The sequence below is a fragment of the Rhinopithecus bieti genome, unplaced genomic scaffold, assembly GCF_001698545.2.
Source record: "Rhinopithecus bieti isolate Rb0 unplaced genomic scaffold, ASM169854v2 scaffold_66246, whole genome shotgun sequence".
In the NCBI taxonomy this organism is placed as follows: domain Eukaryota; kingdom Metazoa; phylum Chordata; class Mammalia; order Primates; family Cercopithecidae; genus Rhinopithecus; species Rhinopithecus bieti.
This window is the reverse complement of record NW_016826110.1, coordinates 915,789-931,034: the sequence shown is the minus strand read 5'-3', so window position 1 is coordinate 931,034 and position 15,246 is coordinate 915,789. Positions and strand designations below refer to the sequence as shown.

At 38.4% G+C, this 15,246-nt stretch overlaps 1 protein-coding gene across 1 annotated transcript in view; it reads right to left on the bottom strand.

Annotated features, from left to right (window-relative positions):
* NEK1 (NIMA related kinase 1) overlaps window positions 1-15,246 on the bottom strand; it is a 203,017-nt gene that overhangs the window by 138,649 nt on the left and 49,122 nt on the right. The window contains exons 17-18 of the mRNA XM_017863295.1: window positions 10,263-10,426; window positions 10,051-10,182 (exon numbers count right to left, since the gene is read on the bottom strand). Coding sequence (XP_017718784.1) covers window positions 10,051-10,182; window positions 10,263-10,426 — 296 coding nt within the window. The remainder of the gene's footprint in view (window positions 1-10,050; window positions 10,183-10,262; window positions 10,427-15,246) is intronic.

Below are 15,246 nucleotides of genomic sequence, written 5' to 3'. Positions count from 1 at the left end.
TTTTTTTTTTTTGCTTAGGATTGTCTTGGCAATGAGGGCTCCTTTTTGGTTCCATGGGAAATTTAAAGTAGTTTTTTCTAATTCTGTGAAGAAAGTCAAATGGTAGCTTGATGGGGATGGCAATGAATCCATAAATTACCTTAGGCAGTATGGTCATTTTCACGATATTGATTCTTCCTATCCATGAGCATGGAATGTTTTCCCACTTGTTTGTGTTCTCTCTTATTTCCTTGAGCAGTAGTTTGTAGGTCTCCTTGAAGAGGTCCACCACATCCCTTGTAAGTTGTATTCCTAGGTATTTTATTCTCTTTGTAGCAATTGTGAACGGGAGTTCACTCACGATTTTCTGTTTGTTTGCTATTGGTGTATAGGGATGCTTGTGATTTTGCACATTGATTTTTTTATCCTGAGACTTTGCTGAAGTTGCTTATCAGCTTAATGAGATTTTGGGCTGAGACGATGGGGTTTTCTAAATATACAATCATGTTATCTGCAAACAGAGACAATTTGACTTCCTCTTTTCCTATTGGAATACCCTTTATTTCTATCTCTTCCCTGATTGCCCTGGCCAGAACTTCCAATACTATGTTGAATAGGAGTGGTGAGAGAGGGTATCCTTGTCTTGTGCTGGTTTTCAGAGGGAATGCTTCCAGTTTTTGCCCATTCAGTATGATATTGGCTGTGGGTTTGTCATAAATAGCTCTTATTATTTTGAGATATGTTCGTTCCATCAATGCCTAGTTTATTGGTAATTTTTAGCAAGAAGGGCTGTCAAATTTTGTCAAAGACCTATTACCTATTGAGATAATCATAAGGTTTTTGTCATTGGTTCTGTTTATGTGACAGATTACGTTTACTGATTTGCGTTATGTTGAACCAGGCTTGCCTCTCAGGGATGAAGCTGACTTGATCCTGGTGCAAAAGCTTTTGGATGTGCTGCTGGATTCGGTTTGCCAGTATTTTATTGAGGATTTTCGCATTGATGTTCACTAGGGACATTAGCCCGAAATTTTCTTTTTTTGTTGTGTCTCTATCAGGTTTTGGTATCGGGATGATGCTGGCTTCATAAAATGAGTTAGGGAGGATTCCCTCTTTCTCTATTGTTTGGAATAGTTTCAGAAGGAATGGTACCAGCTCCTCTTTGTACCTCTGGTAGAATTTGGCTGTGAATCCATCTGGTCATGTACTTCTTTTTTGGTTGGCAGGCTATTAATTTCAGAACTTGTTATTGGTCTATTCAGGGATTCAACTTCTTCCTGGTTTAGCCTTGGGACGGTGTATATGTCCAGGAATTTGTCCATTTCTTCTAGATTTTCTAGTTTATTTGTGTGGAGGTGTTTATAATATTCTCTGATGGTAGTTTCTATTTCTACGGGATCAATGGTGATATCCCCTTTATCATTTTTTATTGCATCTATTTGATTCTTCTCTCTTTTCTTATTGGTTTGGCTAGATGTCTGTTTTGTTGATCTTTTCAAAAAACCAGCTCCTGGATTCAGTGATTTTTTGAAAGGTTTTTCGTGTCTCTATCTCCTCCAGTTCTGCTCTGATCTTAGTTATTTCTTGTCTTCTGCTAGCTTTTAAATTTGTTTGCTCTTGCTTCTCTAGTTCTTCTAATTGTGTCGAGTGTTGATTTTGATTTTAGATCTTTCCCACTTTCTCCTGTGGGCATTTAGTGCTATAAATTTCCCTTTACACACTGCTTTAAATGTGTCCCAGAGATTCTGGTACACTACGTCTTTGTTCTCATTGGTTTCAAAGAGTATCTTTATTTCTGTCTTCATTTCGTTATTTACCCAGTAGTCATTCAGGATCAGGTTGTTCAGTTTCCATGTAGTTGTGCAATTCTGAGTGAGTTTCTTAATCCTGAGTTCTAATTTGATTGCACTGTAGTCTGAGAGACTCTGTTATGATTTCCATTCTTTTGTATTTGTGGAGGAGTGTTTTACTTCCAATTATGAGGTCAATTTTAGAATAAGTGCTATGTGGTGCTGAGAAGAATGTATATTGTTGATTTGGGGTGCAGAGTTCTGTAGATGTCTATTAGGTCTGCTTGGTCCACAGCTGAGTTCAAGTCCTGGATATCCTTGTTAATTTTCTGTCTCATTGATCTAATATTGATAGTGGGGTGTTAAAGTCTCCCACTATTATTGTGTGGGAGTCTATGTCTCTTTGTAGGTCACTAAGAACTTGCTTTATGAATCTGGGTGCTCCTGTACTGGGTACATATATATTTAGGATAGTTAGCTCTTCTTGTTGCATTGATCCCTTTACCATTATGTAATGCCCTTGTCTCTTTTGATCTTTGTTGGTTTAAAGTCTGTTTTATCAGAGACTAGGATTGCAACCCCTGCTTTTTTTTTTTTTTTTTTTTGCTTTCCATTTGCTCGGTAAATATTCCTACATCCCTTTATTTTGAGCCTATGTGTGTCTTTGCATGTGAGATGGGAATACAGCACACTCATGGGTCTTGACTCTATCCAATTTGCCAGTCTGTGTCTTTTAACTGGGGTATTTAGCCCATTTACATTTAAGGTTAATACTGTTATGTGTAAATTCGATCCTGCCATTATGATGCTAGCTGGTTATTTTGCCCATTAGTTGATGCAGTTGCTTCATAGTGTTGATGGTCTTTACACTTTGACATGCTTTTGCCGTGGATGGTACTGGCTGTTCCTTTCCATGTTTAGTGCTTTCTTCACAAGCTCTTGTAAGGCAGGCCTGGTGGTGACAAGATCTCTCAGCATTTTCTAAGAATTTTTTTATTTCTCCTTTGCTTATGAAGTTTAGTTTGGCTGGACATGAAATTCTGGGTTGAAAATTCTTTTCTTTAAGAATGTTGAACGAATATTGGCCCCCACTCTCTTCTGGCTTGTAGGGTTTCTGCAGATAGATCCACTGTTAGTCTGATGGGCTTCCCTTTATCGGTAACCTGACGTTTCTCTCTGGCTGCTTTTAACATTTTTTCCTTCATTTCACCCTTGGTGCATCTGACGATTATGTGTCTTGGGGTTGCTCTTCTCAAGGAGTATTTTTCTGGTGTTCTCTATATTTCCTGAATTTGAATGTTGGCCTGTCTTGCTAGGTTGGGGAAGTTCTCCTGGAGCATATAATGGAGAGTGTTTTCCAAGTTGGTTTCATTCTCCCTGTCACTTTCAGATACACCAATTAAATGTAGATTTGATCTTTTCACATAGTCCCATGTTTCTCGGAGGCTTTGTTCATATCTTTTCACTCTTTTTTCTCTAATCTTGTCTTCTCGCTTTATTTCATTGAGTTGATCTTCAATCTCTGATATCCTTTCTTCTGCTTAATTCGGCGACAGATACTTGTATATGCTTCACGAAGTTCTCATGCTGTTTTTCAGCTTCATCAGGTCATTTATGTTCCTCTCTAAACTGGTCATTCTAGTTAGCAATTTGTCTAACCTTTCTTCAAGGTTCTTAGCTTCCTTACATTGGGTTAGAACATGCTCCTTTAGCTTGAAGGAGTTTGTTATTACCCACCTTCTGAAGCCTACTTCTGTCAATTCATCAAACTCATTCTCTGTCCAGTTTTGTTCCCTTGCTGGCAGGGAGTTGTGATCCTCTGGAGGAGAAGAGGAGTTCCGTTTTTTGGAATTTTCAGTCTTTTTGTGCTGGTTTTTCCCCATCTTTGTGGATTTATCCACCTTTAGTCTCTGAAGTCGGTGACCTTCGGATGGGGTCTCTGAGTGGATGTCCTTTTTGATACTATTCCTTTCTGTTAGTTTTCCTTCTAACAGGGCCCTCTGCTGCAGGTCTGCTGGAATTTGCTGGAGGTCCACTCCAGACCTTGTTCACCTGGGTATCACCTGCAGAGGCTGAAGAACAGCAAAGTTTGCTACCTGTTCCTTCCTCTGGAAGCTTTGTCCCAGAAGGGCAACTGCCACATGCCAGCCAGAACTCTCCTGTATGAGGTGTCTCCCAGTCAGGATACACAGGGGTCAGGGACCCACAGAGGAGGCCCTTGAACGCTGTGCTGGGAGATCTGCTGCTCTCTTCGGAGCTGCCAGGCAGGGATGTTTAAGTCTGCTGAAGCTGTGCCCACAACAGCCTGTTCCCCCAGGAGCTCTGTCCCAGGAAGGTGGGGGTTTTATCTGTAAGTCCCTGGCTGGGGCTACTGCCTTTTTTTCAAAGATGCCCTGCCCAGAGAGGAGGGAATCTAGAGTCTGGCCACAGCAGCCTCGGTGAGCTGCAGTGGGCTCCTCCCAGTTCGAACTTTCCCAGTGGCTTTGTTTACACTGTGAGGGTAAAACCGCCTACTCAAGCCTCAGCAAAGGCGGACGCCCCTCCCCGCACCAAGCTCCAGCGTCCCAGGTTGAGCTCAGACTGCTGTGCTGGCAGCCAGAATTTCAAGCCAGTGGATCTGAGCTTGCTGGGCTCCGTGGGGGTGGAACCCGCCGCGCCAGATCACTTGGTCTCCTGGTTTCAGTCCCCTTTCTAGGGGAGTGAACAGTTCTGTGTCACTGGTGTTCCAGGTGCCACCAAAGTACGAAAAAAAAACTCCTGTGGCTACCTTGGTGTCTGCCCAAATGACAGCCCAGTATCATGCTGGAAACCCAGGGCCCCAGTGGCATAGGCACCGGAGGGAATCTCCTGGTCTGCAAGTTGTGAAGACTGTTGGAAAAGCACAGTATCTGGGCTGGAGTTCATGGTATAGTCCCTAATCGCTTCCCTTGGCTAGGAAAGGGAGTTCTCTGACCCCCTGCACTTCCCGGATGAGGTGACACCCCACCCTGCTTCAGCTTGCCACCCTTGGGCTGCACCCACTGCCCAACCAGTCCCAATGAGATGAACAGCACACCCCAGTTAGAAATGCAGGAATCACCCACCTTCTGTGTCAATCTTGCTAGGAACTACAGACAGGAGCTGTTATATTCAGCCATCTTGCCAGCCGCCCGTTTTTTTTTTTGAGACAGAGTTTTGCTCTTGTTGCCCAGGCTGGAGTGCAATGGCGCGATGTCGGCTCACTGAAACCTCTGCCTCCTGGGTTCAAGCGATTCTCCTGCCTCAGTCTCCCAGGTAGCTGGGATTACAGATGTGCCACCACACCTGGTTAGTTTTTGTATTTCTAAGAGAGAGGGGGCTTCACCATGTTGGTCAGGTTGGTCTCAAACTCCTGACCTCAAGTGATCTACCTGCCTTGGCCTCCCAGAGTGCTAGGATTACAGGCCTGAGCCACCATGCCCGGCCTGGTTCTATGTCTTTGGAGAACCCTGACTAAAGGAGATGACAGGCCTGAGCCACTACGCTGGTCTTTTTTTTGTTTGTTTAAGAGAGAGTCTCACTCCGTCACCCAGGCTGGAGTGCAGTGGCGTGATCTCAGCTCAATGCCACCTTCGCCTCCCAGGTTCAAGTGATTCTCCTGCCTCAGCCTCCCGAGTTGCTCTGTAAGATTCTATTTCACAGAAATAATAAAAAATGAAGAATAAAACGTGGCAGAAAATGTTCAAAAGGTGAAGGATTACAAACAACTTGTTATACTAGGGGATTTGTTAGATAAATCATAGCACATTCAGGCACTGGAATTTTATGCAGATATTAAAAAACTGAAAACAATTTTTAACATGGGAAATATGTATGGTAAGAACACTAAATTTAAAAAGATACAAATTTGTATGTGTGATTTGATTTCCATGATCTCGGGAAAAAGAAAAGGAAAAAAGTATGCAAAAAAATTAACCAGTCTTCACCAGTGACTGTCTCTGTAGGGATTTGGAATTATTTTCTTTCCTGTTTCCTAACACCCTCTTCCTTTACGTTCCAATTTTCTAAAACTAACCTACATCACTTAGCAAGCAGAAAACAAGAAAAGAAAAGCCTCATGTGATTTTCTTCAGGTTTTCTTTTTTACTGAGCAAAAGGAGAGAAAAGGAGGTATGAACAGCTGACTGAGAACACTGTATGAAAGGACGATAATAAGGTAGTTAGCTGCTGGTATTTTAAAAACAGAAATACATGAAAATTCTTGAATTCAGCAAAAGAAAGAGTATTAAAAAGAATTTGAGAATGAGAGGAAGGAAAAAAAGATTAAATGTCTTTCAGTAAAGCAAACACTGACAATAGCTAAAATTTGGAGTAGTGTAAGTCGTTGCTCCACGTCAGTGGAAAGATTACAGTGTGTATGTAAATCTAACACAATGAGTATTATTAAGAAAGAGATCACAAGAAAATTATACAAATCATTTCCTTGTAAGTGATTGCCAGCTATGAAAGAAAAGGGCATTTTTATTCTTATGGCAAAATATAAGAAAATACAGCTGGCTCAACATCTGAAAATCAATTAATGGATTAATTAATCAATGGATGACATTAATCCATCACATTAATAAGCTAAAGAAGAAAAATCACATGATCATATCTATACATGCAAAAAAAAAAAAAAAAGCATTTGACAAAATCCAGCACCCATTTCTGACTTTAAAAAAATCTCAAAAAACTTAAAGAGGAACTTCCACAGTTTCATAAAGAACATCTACAGAAAACCTACAGATAACATATTTAATGGTAACTTGAAGCTTTCTGGCTAACATCAGGAATAAGACAAAGATGTCCTTTCTCAACACCACTCTTCAACATCATATTGGAAGTTCTAGCTAATGTAATACGGAAAGAAAACACAAGGTATACAGACTGGGAAGGAAGAAATATAACTGTCTTTGTTTGCAGGTAACATGATTGTCTATGTAGAAAATTCAAAAGAAACACCAAAATAACCCTCCCAGAAAAGTGATTATAGCAAAGTTGCAGGATGGAAGGTTAATAAACAAAAGTCAATTGTTTTCCTATATATAATCAATGAACAAGTAGAATTTGAAATTAAAAACACATTATCACTTTCATTAGCACTCCCCAACATGTAATATATAGGTCACAAATCGAAAAAAATTTGCACGGATATGAAGAAAACTACAAAATTCTGATAAAATATATCAAAGAACTAAATAAATGGAGATATTTCAGGTCTAATAGGAAGTACTGGAAGACTGAATATTGTCAAGATGTCAGTTCTTCCCAAGTTGATCTACAGATTCAACACAATCCCAATTCAAAATCCCAGGATGCTAGCCTGTAGATATGGACAAACTGATTCTAAAGCTTACGTGGAAAGACAAAAGAACCAGAATAGCCAACTCAGTATTGAAGAACAAAGCTGGAGGACTGAAACTAACTGATTTCAAGCCTTAATCAGTAAAACAGAACAGAGAGCACAGAAGTAGACCCACATAAAAATCCTTTGTCAACCAATCATTGACAAAGGAGCAAAGGCAATTTAAAGGAGCATATATAGTCTTTTCAAGAGATGTGAACAACTGGGCATCCACGTGCAAAATAATGAATCTAGACACAGACCTTATATCCTTCACAAAAATTAACTCAAATGGATCACAGATCTAAAGATAACATTAAACTATAAAACTCCTAGAAGATAACATAGGAGAAAACCCAAATGAACTTGGGTATGGTGATAACTTTTCAGTTGTAACACCAGAGACACAATCCATGAAAGAAACAACTGATATGCCAGACTTCATTACAATAAAAACATTCCACTTTGCAAAACAGAATATTAAGGGAATGAGAAGATGAGCCACAAAGAAAAAGAAAATATCTGCCAAAGACATACCTGATGAAGGACTATTATACATAATATACAAAGAACTTAAAAAACTCAACAATAGGCCGGGCGCGGTGGCTCAAGCCTGTAATCCCAGCACTTTGGGAGGCCGAGACGGGCGGATCACGAGGTCAGGAGATCGAGACCATCCTGGCTAATACGGTGAAACCCCGTCTCTACTAAAAAATACAAAAAACTAGCCGGGCGACGAGGCGGGCGCCTGTAGTCCCAGCTACTGGGGAGGCTGAGACAGGAGAATGGCGTGAACCCGGGAGGCGGAGCTTGCAGTGAGCTGAGAGCTGGCCACTGCACTCCGGCCTGGGCGGCAGAGCAAGACTCCGTCTCAAAAAAAAAAAAAAACTCAACAATATAAAAATGAATTTAAAAATGAGCAAAAGGCCTGAACAGACAACTCATCAACAAAGATATACAGATGGCATGAAGCATATGAAAAAATGCTGAATATGTCAATAGGGAATTTTAATTAAAATGAGATACCACTACACACTGATTAAAATGGCCAAAATCCAAAACACCGACAACACTAAATGCTGGAGAGGATGTGGAGCAACAGGAATTCTTAATCACTGCTGGTAGGAACGCATAATGGTATAGCCACTTTAGAAGGCAGTTTGGTGACTTCTTACAAAATCAAACATACTCTTAAGACATGATCCAGCAATCATCCTCTTGGCATCTGTTTAAATACATAAAAACGCATGTCCACATAAAAACCTACACACAAATGTTTGTAGAAGCTTTATTCATAATTGCCATAACTTAAAAGCAACAAAGATATCCTTCAGTAGAATAATGGATAAAGTGTAGTACATCTATTCTGGCTGGGTGTGGTGGCTCATGCTTGTAATCCCAGTACTTTAGGAGGCCAATGCAGGAGGACTGCTTGAACCCAGGAGTTCAAGACCAGCCTGGGCAACATAGTGAGACTCCATTCTACAAAAAAATTAAAAAATCAGCCACGCATGGTGGCAAGCAACTGTAGTCCCTGCTGTTCGGGAGGCTGGAGGGCCACTTGAGTCCCGGAGGTTAAGGCTGCAAGTGAGCCGTGATCATGCCATTGCACTCCAGCCTGGGTGATAAGACAAGCACCTGTCTCAAAAAAAAAAAAATCACCAAAAAAAAAAAAAAAAAAGTATGGTATATCGATACAATGGTGTTAAGAAGAAATAAGGTATGAAACTATGAAGATATATGGAGGTACCTTAAATGCATATTAGGAAGTGAGAAAAGTCAATGTGAAAGGCTACATACTATATGATTCCAAGTATATGATATTCCAGAAAAGGCAGAACTATGAAGGCAGTAAAGCAATCAGTGGTTGCCAAGAGTTGGGAGGGAGGTTGGAGGCAGGTAGAGCTCAGGGGATTTTGAAAGCAGTGACATTATTTTGTACTACAGTGGTGGATATCTATAATTATACATTTGTCAAAAGCCATGGAATGTACATACCACGAGTAAACTCTAATGTAAACTACAGACTTTGGGTGATAATGGATCAATGTTTGATTGTAACAAACATTATCACTCAGATGAGGATGTTGATATGGAGGTTGTGCATGTGTGAGGAAGGGGTACATGGGAACTCTGTACTTTCCACTCCATTTTGCTGTGAACCAAAATCGCTCTAAAAATAAAGTTTACTAATTAAAAAATATATATACTAGAAAGATCAATAATTCTGGAGAATAAAAGCCTCCCCAAAAATTTGTCTCACTATTCATAAAAAATATGCGTATGTGTAAGTCTACAACCTTCCTTTCTCAAAAAATATAAGCTACATGTATCAGGTTTCTGTATATAATTTATAACGTATATATAAATGTTAATTTATATTTACCTCAATTATTTATCTCTGCTCAAGCATACATTAATCAGTTATCATTATTAAATTAATTCAATGGAAGAAAAGAAATAATATGATGAACAGGATCACAAAGAGTTATAAATCAGAGATGAATGTGAAGAGAAAGCATGCTAAGACAACAAAGAGAAAACTAGGCTTTGAAGTGATGAAGAAAAGGGCGAAAAATGCACTGGGGTTCTGCATAAAGTGTGATTCAATTTAGATTTATATCCTGATTTATTTAAAGCAAATGGGTGATGAAACGTTATAATTATGTTGGCAGAATGTTATCCCATGTTCCTTTAAATAGTATATTCAGTCTAAACAGACAAATAAGACACAAAAATCAGGCTGAACTGGAGAGCTACATGCTTTCCACAGTGTAATCAAGGGCCAAATTTGCACCTGAGAAAATTATTGCACCCAAGAGGCAAAAAACATCATATATGAACAATGGAGAAAACATCCACAAAGTGTAGGTACTAAGCTATGTATGACAAATGACAAATTACACACAAGGATGAATTCACGGATCATCACAGTCCAACCTGTTTGCATTGGCTTGTTTAGACACCGCCTTCAATCTTTTCAAAGTTTTTCTAATATCATCAGCATCAGGGAAATGGTGATGACCTGCAGCCCCATAAGGAAATCCTGGACGAACTCCAGGCAGAATTCCGCTGTAGATAAATATGCACAGTGACTTTCATTACTATCTCAGAAGCAAAGCATAAGCAACTTCTGCAGAACATAGCCATACCTTTCTGGAAGACCTCGACCATATATTTCTCTTTTCCATTTAGCTTCATTATCTTCTGCTCTCTGTTGCTGCATTTGGTCAAAAATGGCATGGTAATGTTCATACTGTCCTCGAGAAGAAAAAGATGATGGAGCTATAGTCCCTCCACTGCCAAGAAAAGGAGCCTAGGGATTAAACAAAGAGCTCTCACATGTTTATCTTATAAGGCCTAGCGGGCCTGTACTAGTCTCAAAAGAAAAGTAACTTTCAGTGCTTGACTTTTAAAAGTAATTACTTAATATGAACATACTAACAAACATAAAGCCTAAAGCAAAATGTTTTCCTATTATAACTATTAAGAGCCAAAAAGCAGTATACTTTGTAAGTGATAATAAAGCATAACGTGACAAACAAAAACTGCAATATGACATTAATTTCATGTAAATATGGAAAAATCTGGTCTTAAAAGGTTTTGAAACAAGCTTCCAATATACGTTTTATGTAATTCTGTTTTGTTAAGTTTATGTATAGCTTATAAGTAAAGGACAGCATGCTTTCATATAACACTCAAAATTATATTTAACAAAAACGTCTGCATATGGCTTTTAATATACCCCAAATCCTTAAATTCTCCAAGCACATATGAAGGTATAATTATTAAAACATGTTCTATATGTATATAAAAGAGGCAAAAAGTCATATCTATCTTTAGTTTCCAAGTAAGTTGGGAAAAATAGCACAAAATTAGAAAAACTTTCAATTCTGTGGTAAACAAGTGACAATAGAGAGATTCCAAAGTAGTTTAAGTACTGAGCAAATTCACAAAATAGTAAAAAAAAAATCAACAGTAAAATCCTTATTTAGAAAAAAGGCCTTGGGGAGAGATATTGTTTAATCTGGTCTTGATAGCAATGTAAGGAGAGTAAATATGAGCCAATGCATTAAAGTAAAAATAAGCAATGTATGTATATACTTACGTATGGAAGGTGGAGGAGGAAGGAAGTATGATGACAAACAGAAGGAAGGCAAATAAGGAGTATTAAGCTTGGCTATAAAAGCTTGCTATAGCTAAATGCTATCTGCCCTGGGTGCTTGCGTTCAAAAAAAAAAATAACAATAGAAAGGATTTATAAAGTTTCTAGCAGCAGTAGTATACCAAAAGAGTTTTAAAGGTCAGTAAGTCAATATTACGCATGGTAAGCAGAAATAAGAAAGTAAGGCAGAGGAATTAATTAGAAGGATGTTACCGCCCTGACACCAAGCCAAGAAGCCTAGAAGTAAAGACAGCCAATCAATGAAGTAAATGTTGAAGGAAGTCTGGATTCTCTGCAGGAATGACAAAGGATAAAGGCAAAGACTTAAAGACTCAACCACAGAGACATAAGAACTCAACCACATGGAAAACTCATAGTAAAAAACAGATGCTAGAAAGATAAAAGTAAATAAAAACTGTGTAATGCTATAGAAGTCATGGTGAAAGAATTTCATTAAGAAATCAATAACCTCAAATGCAAAGGTCAACTTATTTCAACTTTTCTTATCTGAGAATAAGACCACCAGATATGACTAAGGCTGAGTGGAAGCCTTTAAAAAACTGTTTTCTGAGCATGTGAAGTGATAAGAACAGAAGCCACAATACTGAGAGTAAAAAACGGAAAACTTCCAGGTGATAACATCTTAAGGAAAATGTCTGGTTAAAAAAAGAAACAAAAGCCAGGCACAGTGGTACATGCCTGTAATCCCAGCACTTTGGGAGGCTGAGGTAGGCGGATGGCTTGAGCTCGGGAGTTCGAGACTAGCCTGCTCAACTTGGCGAAACCACATCCCTGCAAATACAAAAAATTAGCTGGGCACAGTGGCATGTGTCTGTAGTCCCAGTTACTCGGGAGGCTGAGATGGGGAGATGGGGAGATGGGAAATTCGCCTGAGCCCAGGAGGTCAAAGCTACAGTGAGTTGTGATCCCACCACTGCACTATAGCCTCACAACAGAGTGAGATCTTGTCTCAATAAGAAAGAAAAGAAAGGAAAGAAAGGAAAGAAAGGAAGGAAGAAAGGAAGAAAGGAAGAAAGAAAGAAAAGAAATAAAGAAAGATGTCAGAATCTAATAAAAGAAACTTCAGTGTAACCCAATAAGATAAAATTTGTCTTAATATCCTGTAAGCTGCACACTATTTTATAAGCATTATTAAAAAAAAAACAATACAAGATAAACATAGATAACTGATTAAAGATGTTCAAATAATGAGTGATGAAAATTACTAGAATAGGAAACTCCATCAAGGTGGTTCTTACATACATCCTCAAAATGTACACCTGAAGTCAAGAATCAGAATTCTGTTATAAGGTGGTCATATTTCCTATGAAACCGGTTACTCTTCGAGTTTAGTCCAATGCTAATATCATCTTAACTTGGCTGAGTGTTCTGTTTCTCTTTAGCAAAAACAAAAGTATGTAAACATCTCAGAAGATGCTCATACTCAAAATAATGTTGAAAATACTGTATTAGAATACTGACGAAATATATTTGTTTGAGACGTAATTTATGTGCAATAAAAATTCACCAATTATAAGCACAAGTTGAATTCTGACAAATGTAGACACTCACATAACCACTACGACAATCAAAAGCATATTCATTACCCCAGAAAGTTCCCCTGTGTTCCTTTGCAGTAAATGCTCCCACTGTCAGCAACCACTGATCTGCTTTCTGTCACTGCAGGTTGGATTTACCTTTCCTATCATGTCATGTACATGAAATAAAAAATATGTACTCTTTTATCTGGTTTCTTTCACTCACAGGTTTTTAAGATTGATCCATGGTTTTGCACGTATAAACAGGCTATTCTTTTTACTGCCGAATGGTATTCCAATATATTTTCAAATGAGATACACCTCTTCCATATTATAATCACCATATAACCATAAATGTGGAATACATAATTTTCTAAAACACATTCATAAAAGACACATTAAAATGGATAAAGCAAAGAAGGTCCAGATTTTGCAGATACTAAATGATCAAAACATTTACACTGGATATTTATACTATGAATAATAATGCCTCTTATGTAATAATAGTATTAATTTTGAAATACTTCCTTTAGTTTTAGTTTTATATTTCTTTTGGGGATTTCCTTAATTTGATTCATATTACATTGAGCCTCCAGGTCCTTATCAACTACACAGAAATCAAACAGCCTAACAGTTAAAATATTTCAAACTCAATGAGGAATAAATACAGACACTGACATAGAATTTCCTTTAAATCATGGAAAATAAATTTATTAGTCTTCAATGAAAGCATTACAGAAGTTTATAAATTGATGCAGAAATCTATTCAGCACACGGTATCTAACTTGAAAATTGTCTCAGTTACTAAACATTAATAAAACTGATTAAACTATATTAGACATCATAGGAAAAAGCACTTTATTACACAAAAGGGAGAAGAAAAAATCATCAAAACTTCAATGCTAATCATGGACTTGATTAAAAAAAGCCTGACAAGATCTGAAGGTGTACAAGTTGGTAAGCTTTCTCTTTCCAATCAGGTAAGATATGAGGTTAGTTATTTTAGAATGGACCAGATTCTGAGTCATTCCTGATCATTCAGGAGGTAATAAGTTCTATTTAAAGGTAAGATAAAATTATACTACTAAAAACACTGTATAATCTATATTAATACAAATTTGGAAAAAGTTACTCTTAATGAATTATTAATACGATATGAAGAACTTCTGCATCTCAAGAGACTGAAACACAAATCTATAAATGCAGGGCAGAATGTATATGTCTAGATAAAACAAACTTTTATTCAAATTATAACTTCTGGGGAAAAAAACAAGAATTGTAATCGATCCAATTTTACAAGTATCTATCTATTGTACATTTAAATATCAAGATTAATGGGTATAGGTGAGTGAAACTTATAGTTTGCAGATGTATTGACTTAGGCCGGGCACAGTGACTCACGCCTGTAATCCCAGCACTTTGGGAGGCCGAGGCGGGCAGATTACCTGAGGTCGGGAGTGCAAGACCATCCTGACCAACATGGAGAAACCCCGTCTCTCCTAAAAATACAAAATTAGCTGGGCATGGTGATGCATGCCTGTAATCCCAGCTACTCCGGAGGCTGAGGCAGGAGAATTGCTTGAACCCGGGAGGCAGAGGTTGCAGAGAGCCAAGATCATGCCATTGCACTCCAGGCTGGGCAACAAGAGTGAAACTCCATCTCAAAAAAAAAATAAATAAATAAAAAATTTTAAAAATGTACTTACAGTTTATTCAGTGGTACAAATTAGCTCATTCATCTTCTATGCTGTATAACAAATTATCACAAATTTAGCAGCTTAAAAGAGTATCTATTTATAATCTCAGTTCCCCCGGCTCAGGAGTCTGGGTGCATTTAGCTAGGTCCCCTCCTCAGGATCCCATCAGGCAGAAATCAAGGTGTCAGCCAGGGCTACAATTCTCAACTGAGACTCAGGATCTCTTCCAAGTTAACTGGTTCTTGGCAGAATTAATTTCCTTGTGACTATATGACTTGGACCACAATTTTCTTGCTAGTTGCCCATCAGAGACCACTACTTGCAGAGGTCATCTCTACTGTTTTGTTTTGCCACATGATATCTTCCAGGTGAGCAGAATTATATCTTTCTAATTTCTTTTCCCCTTCCAGTCAGCTATGAAGGAGTCTTATATGTTAATGTAACCCTGGGAGGGACCATCCCATCACCACTCACCATGTAACATAACCTAATCAAGTGCGCTGCTATACCACAGTATTTACAGGTACCACTTACACTCAAGGGAATGGAATGATACAAGGTGTGTATACTAGGGGTTGACAATCTTGAAGACCATCTTAGAATTCTACCTACTACAAATAGACATGTGTATAGGATGCTACATGAGCAAAAGAGGAAGTGTAAGATTCAGAATGGCAGAACAAAGAAAGGAAAGGGAAATTACTATAGAAGCCCTTGCCAGACAGGTTCCAGGCAC